This window comes from Ylistrum balloti, unplaced genomic scaffold, assembly GCF_031769215.1.
Source record: "Ylistrum balloti isolate Yb309-2 unplaced genomic scaffold, AGI_CSIRO_Ybal_v1 Utg370196, whole genome shotgun sequence".
Lineage (NCBI taxonomy): Eukaryota > Metazoa > Mollusca > Bivalvia > Pectinida > Pectinidae > Ylistrum > Ylistrum balloti.
Genome location: NW_026782173.1, coordinates 209,014 through 216,722, shown reverse-complemented (window position 1 = coordinate 216,722; position 7,709 = coordinate 209,014). Strand labels below are relative to the sequence as shown.

At 33.9% G+C, this 7,709-nt stretch overlaps 1 protein-coding gene across 1 annotated transcript in view; it reads right to left on the bottom strand.

Annotated features, from left to right (window-relative positions):
* Positions 1-5,890: 5,890 nt before the first annotated feature.
* The window catches only part of LOC132551430 (trichohyalin-like), a 59,652-nt gene continuing 57,833 nt past the window's right edge, over positions 5,891-7,709 (bottom strand). Inside the window, exon 14 of the mRNA XM_060215567.1 lies at positions 5,891-6,217. Coding sequence (XP_060071550.1) covers positions 6,062-6,217 — 156 coding nt within the window. The 3' untranslated portion in view covers positions 5,891-6,061. The remainder of the gene's footprint in view (positions 6,218-7,709) is intronic.

Here is a 7,709-nt window from a genome sequence, read left to right as displayed (position 1 = left end):
TTCTCTGACAGGGATACCTTCCTAGTGAACTAGACTTTTTCTGACAGGGATACTTCCCTGGTGAAGTAGACTTTCTCTGACAGGGATACTTTCCTAGTGAAGGAGACTTTCTCTGACAAGGATACCTTCCTTGTGAAGTAGACTTTCTCTGACAGGGATACCTTCCTAGTGAAGGAGACTCTCTCTGACAGGGGTACTTTGCTAGTGAAGTAGGCTTTCTCTGACAGGGATACTTTCCTAGTGAAGTAGACTTTCTCTGACAGGGACACATTCTCGGTGAAGTAGACTTTCTCTGACAGGGATACTTTCCCAGTGATGTAGACTTTCTCTGACAGGGATACTTTCCCAGTGAAGTAGACTTTCTCTGACAGGGATAATTTCGTAGTAAAGGAGACTTTCGCTGGTAAGGATACTTTTGTCAGTGAGGATATCTTCTTCACTTAATAATTCTTCCCTCAGTGGGGTTATTTGCAGTGAAACTATACTTTAACTATGTCTGACACTTTCAGGGTATTGTTGTAGAGCTAATATGTTCTGATATCAAATGTTTGGTGACAGAGTAAGTCTACACAATGTTTGATGATATATCTAAGGTCAGATATCTCACCTGTAATTCAAATTTCATAAGCAACTTTCAGAATTTTTTTAAAAGGTTTGTCATCACAATCAAACATTATAACATGTGAAACAAACAAGATTTTGAAACATTGTTGGACTACTACAGGCCATTGAACATTTTTGCTATTGCATATTCTGTTCGCAGTTGTTGAGACTAACCTGGCTCTCCCATGTTACAGTGACTTCCTCTGTAACTGAAGAATCACTGTAAAAACAGTCAGCCAATTTAGTGTTACAGGTTTTGTAACTATTTGACTGCTTGGAATTTGTCTGAGCACAATAAATATTTTGATTAATCAGATCACAAAAACATGGATAAATGATGCAGTTATAATTTTCTGATATTTCCATGGTAACAAACAGTAAATATAAACAACCATACCTTTCAAGAGATGTGGTATATTTTCTCTCATACACAAAAAATGAGTAAAACTTTTTGAAATACAATTTTCACAAAACCAGAATTAAAAAAACAAAGATGAATCATATATGTTCAATAAATTCTTTATTTCATATTCAATTTTCCATAATTTTATCACAAATGCATATACTGATATAACTTTATTTCCCTCATATTCACATCACCAGCCTTGGAAATAAAACATCTGTATGTAACAAGCTAGAAGCAGTGAAATAAATACTAGGCTTTATGGTGGACTAAAAATGGACATCTGACGCGTATCAACAGCTTACTCAAAGTCATAACTTACCAAGCTAATTTGTGTGTAATGATGATGGACATTAATTTTAGACTTTTAATCATTTGGAATGAAACTAAATCTGCTAAAATCTGCTTAAAGAGTCACAAAAGATACATGGAAATGTAAATTCTCAACCACTGTATAAGTGATGTTGGCACAAATGGTTTAACACTATGAATCTGATACCATACAAAATAATATCACCTACAGGCTGACAATACTTCAATATGATATTCTCTGTACCTAAATCCTAACACTGAGCTACTAAAGTGATACGAGCTCAGTTTCAGAAAATTCAGAAGTGAGGTATAAATCTGACCTGTGTTAGTGTGAATGTTCTACCACATAGTACAATAATCAGTTATAGAATGTACAAGGCTGTCAAATAGCACCAGTAAGATGCTGTATTCACTATTTGTTTCCTTTTTCAGCAGTTCTTTTTCTTGGCTTTCTGTTTTCAAGGAGAACAGAAAAATTAAGAAAAAACTTATACTTGAAAATATGACTAATAACAAAAATATAACCAGGTTTGCCATTTCCACAAAAAAATTTTCGGTTCCAAATACTGTGGTATACATATTACCATGAAATCTAAACCATTGAAATATACATCAAATAAACCTTTTACAATATTGTGCTGATTATATTTCAATAGGCACCAACAATTGGAAAATAGTTATTATCATTGTGTCAGTTTGGTTAATATTCTAATAGTGCATTCAACAGATGTTGGTACCAATACCTGTTTACATACAGCACCACTGTAATATAGATCCCTATTTTTGTATCTTGTGTCAAAATCAACATTTCAGATCAGAAAGGTAAGAAATTGCTGAGAAAATGAGAATACAAATAAATTTCAAAATCAGTTGAAAACAATAATCGGACTGACAAGATACTGTGATAAAAAATCAGATCTAGCATACCTGGCATTGCTGTAGGTATACAATGAACACACAACACAATCACAACTATACACAACAGGCAAGGCACATTTATATCATTATCACAGCCACAGTTGAATACAATTGTGGAAGATTATAAAAAGATGAAAAATCTATGTAAAAACTTTAAAGAAAGAATACTTTAAACAACATTGATTCTTAAAAACACAAATATTTTTCCTCATATATAAAAAAAAAGAAAAGAACAACTGATTTTTAGTGTGAACATATTTTACAGTGGTACATGGATTATCATCAGTTACAATCACAACATGAAGTGAAGATCAGGATATAATTAAACTTAATGTGATAAAACAATGCTTGTGTATGATGATGCGGAGCAGTGTTAGAGAATCTATCACAAAGTTAAATAAAGGTTAACTATATACTTGTTTAACACAGTTTTGTAGTGCTATCTAAAATCTGACATTTCACATATTTTTGTTAAATATTCTGAAAAATCTAAGGTTGCATTGATTTGCCAATTATTTGATCCCCTAAATGTCATCCCTAAATGTTATATCACCAAGAATTAAAATCACCCATAACATCACCACTAACCTTGCCCAAAGTATAAGTATCAGGGACTTTAACCCCCGGGTAGAATGGTCAGTCTCTAATGATGATATATACCGTTATCAAAGAGACTTAATTAACACAAATTGTACAGATAAGTGAGATAAATAGATCTGGGTCAACACACGGAAATATTTTTGGCTTGATGTACAAGGCATTACAACTAATACACCATACACAAATACACACTTACATAAACATCTGTCACATTCGAGGTATAATTCTTATCTGATAGATAAATAAAGAGAATAATTTCTGATATTCAATGAGCAAATTGTTCATATTAATGTTGACAAAAGAGCTGAGAGAGGACTCTATCATAAATAAACTGTAGGTCTAGATTACAGACATCATCAGCTGTAACATCTCTATATCAAACTGTACGTCTAGATTACAGACATCATCAGCTGTAACATCTATATCAAACTGTACGTCTAGATTACAGACATCATCAGCTGTAACATCTATATCAAACTGTACGTCTAGATTACAGACATCATCAGCTGTAACATCTATATCAAACTGTACGTCTAGATTACAGACATCATCAGCTGTAACATCTATATCAAACTGTACGTCTAGATTACAGACATCATCAGCTGTAACATCTATATCAAACTGTACGACAGACATCATCAGCTGTAACATCTATATCAAACTGTACGTCTAGATTACAGACATCATCAGCTGTAACATCTATATCAAACTGTACGTCTAGATTACAGACATCATCAGCTGTAACATCTATATCAAACTGTACGTCTAGATTACAGACATCATCAGCTGTAACATCTATATCAAACTGTACGTCTAGATTACAGACATCATCAGCTGTAACATCTATATCAAACTGTACGTCTAGATTACAGACATCATCAGCTGTAACATCTATATCAAACTGTACGTCTAGATTACAGACATCATCAGCTGTAACATCTATATCAAACTGTACGTCAGCTCATCAGCTGTAACATCTATATCAAACTGTACATCTAGATTACAGACATCATCAGCTGTAACATCTATATCAAACTGTACGTCTAGATTACAGACATCATCAGCTGTAACATCTATATCAAACTGTACATCTAGATTACAGACATCATCAGCTGTAATATCTATATCAAACTGTACGACTAGATTACAGACATCATCAGCTGTAACATCTCTATATCAAACTGTACGTCTAGATTACAGACATCATCAGCTGTAATATCTCTGTATCAAACTGTACGTCTAGATTACAGACATCATCAGCTCTAACATCTCAGTATCAAATGTAGGTCTAGACACTGAATGCATTCTCAGATTTTGTCATTTCTAAAATTGATTAATCTCATTAAATGACAGATGTCACATCTGCCTTCAGATCTTTTTGTAAATAGGTGCTTTTACTGAGTAAATAGTGGTTTAACCTTCAAAGAAGCATTTCTGGTCATATTACAGCAAATATGTTCAATTTCTTTTCCTCTGAGAGAAAAAATTATATCTAAAACAATATGTTACACATTATATATATAAATATATAGATTAAGACAGCAGTATAACACAAATTATCTATCACAGACGATATCACAGATAAATGTAGATTACATTTTATTTTTATATATTCACTCATTCAAATGTCACATCTGCACATTTCCACACACATCCTCCCTCCACAACCTTCAAGACAATGAGGGACAATCCTCGATCATTTATTTATTAATTATGGATAAATTTCCAAGTAACCTTGTCATTCTATAAACATCTGACATATGATGTAGTTCCTCTCTAACAAGTGGTATTGTGATGGGTGTGTTTATTGACATACTATAACAGAACCCTGTGGAGAAGAGACAATCTTTCCCAGTCTAAGCTAGGATTATTGAAACTATAACCAAATACATCCTCAGTAGTTTTATCAAGGTCTAAAGTTACAATACTCATCAAATAAAAAGTAGATATTCAAGTGACAAGGTATTTGATACCCTCCCATGCCACTCCAGAAAGCTGTATTGGGCCATGTTCCCAGTAGTCTATCAGTTACAAATGCATGTCAACCAGACTACAACTAAAGAACTAGGACCATAACAGACCAGTTTTACTTGCCATCCACAGTATGCCTTCTCCTATCCTATCCCACAAAGTTCTGGCAGATACTAATTTGAGAATTTCCCATGCTAGTGTTCTGTATTATCAAATCTCCAATGAAAAAGAGTTCCAATTCAACACATTTTGTGATTCTTAATAGCTTGCCCACTTTAAATAGCCAAGAGAAATCTACAAAAGTATTTTATCAATATGTGTAATTACTTTTTTTTTTCTTAAAATATTATGTATGAAACAAATCGAAAACAAGAAGTTCTAGTCTATGAGGAGGAGAAATACAGATTTTTGTGTAATTTAAGGTGAAAAACAATCACACCTTTGTGGTTATCGGCATCTGTACAATATGACAGGGAGACTTATACCTAAGTTGTCATACCCTATCCCTTCTTGACCATATTACCATCATTTGGTTATGAAACCAAAAATTAATGCTATAGCTATTGCACACACATATACTAATATTTCAAAGTTGGCAGGAACCAAATAAAATGCCTTATATAGTATGTTGTTCATAAAGATGACAATATTCCTGGACATGTATATAGATATGAAAATGACATGTGGTAAATGGTATCAATTTCACTATTTATGAAACAGATCAGAGAGAATGACTGAAATGAAGGACATGCAGCCTTGATACAATTCTAACAGGATTATTAGTTGATGGTGAAGTCCATACATAGACTGGCCACACGGAGAAAACCACTTCAACATTGTATACAATGATAGGATATGTATTACTAATCTGAGGTCTATAAAAACAAAACTGTGAAATTTCTTTTCCATAATCTTAAATAGAAGGCAGACTATAGCTAACATGAGTCTGTCTTCATGTGATCCACAACACACCACTAGCCTTAAATTAAGTTAAAGGTCTGTGCTCAGTGACACAACTCTTATTTGGTTAACCTTACAGACCCTACACCCATTACACTCTTAAACTGTCATGGACCTGCTATATCCTTTCATTTCAGCAGAAAGTCACACAAGACTACACAGACCAGCACAGAATTCTTTCTTCCATACATCTCACAAAATACACAGTGGACAGTCTTTTGAGGAGGTACCTCTGACGACAAATTACACCTGTATTAAACCTAAAACATGTCTGTGGGATGGTGGAACTTCATTCTAATACGTCTCTGTTAGGGCTGTATCTGACCGTTCAGCAATCTTCATTATTCGGATATTCTCACGCTCATGTTCTTTGAGGTTGTGTTTGTCCTCCTTAAGAAGCTGGCGATGCTGCTGTAACTTAATGTAGCTCTCTTCCCTCTGGGCATGAGCCTGAAAATACATAAACAGTGCTGATAAAAACTGATAACATTGTGTTGTTTTAGTATGAAAAGTCTATTAAAACATGCAGTTATCTCTTTATATAGCATTTTTCTTTCAAACATATTCCCTGTAAACATCTGACTCCCTGCCCTAGGGAAACATTGCTTGGAGACATTTGATGATTTTACTGTGACCAAAGCATGTCATTGACACAAATACTTTTTTCTGGTTCCAAAACAGACTCTCTGGAGGCAAACATTTTTCCTCAGTAACCATCTGACTTCTTGGAGGCTAGCATTTATCCTTAAACTAAAGAACTTGGAAACAAGAATTTCCCTGTATTCCAAGCTTTTCCTGGAATTTATGCCACAAGTGGTATTTCCTGTGACACACATATTTTCTGCAACCTTTAAGCTATGCCTGTGTGGAAACAATGGCCCACCATATATTTCCAAAACTGTGAACAAAAAATTGGAAACGTTTTCATGGGCTACCATTTCCTGATCAACAGTTACTGATCAAGTATACCTAAAACCCTTCCTATTTCATTAAAAAGATAACATCACAACACCAACTTTACAGATCTGACCAGTTCCATTATACTTTATACAAGCACAGGCACCTATCTGTTTGCCAGAAAGTGAATTTTTCCCCAGGAATTTAACAAGAATAGAAGCATTAATTATCTCCCCTGAGTGGAGATGATAATCCAGGCAGTTACATAAATGTCCACAGCCTTGACCTAAACTTGTAAATCCCTGGTATCAGATTTCTGTACAAGCTACTGCTACATATTTTCTATTTCACATGTTGATATCAGAATCTGTTTTCCTTCAATAAAACCACATACCTAAAATCTGTTTTTTTTTTTTTTTGCTTTTTTTATTCTTTTTATTAGAGTATACATGCAAACATCCCACCTGGTGCATATTGGAAAGCAGGCAGGTGTTGAATGTATAATGGCCTATTTTATTGTAGCAATTAATAAAAAACAAAACTTTCTCCTTAAAGTACAACCTTCACTACCATGTAGCCAGCTGCAGTGATGTTTTCCTCTATAAAGTACACTCAGCCTGCATTTGCGATGGGATCTATGCCCTGACATATCTGTTGTAAATAACGTACTATTCAGCTTGTTTACACATCGTCAATGATGTAGATTTCAAATGTAGAAAAAAGTGGTCTTTTCTACCGAGGTTGTAATCAAAATGATAACCTACAGCATCAACAGGGAAACGGGCTAACTCCATAATAATACTATCAGTATCATCTTGATTAAAAAAATCTTAGTTTAGCTACTGGAGCCATAAAATGTACAAGGTTTAATTTAGATAAAGTAACCAAATTTATACGGTTGTGATAAAAATAAAACACACAGCATAAATACTTAATTCAGTAAAAATTTTCTGCAAAATTCTATATAAAAGCCACAGCTGTTTGATGGAGATAGTAGAATTAAACCTCCTAACTGAAATTTCAACTACCCTAGAAATAGAATCAC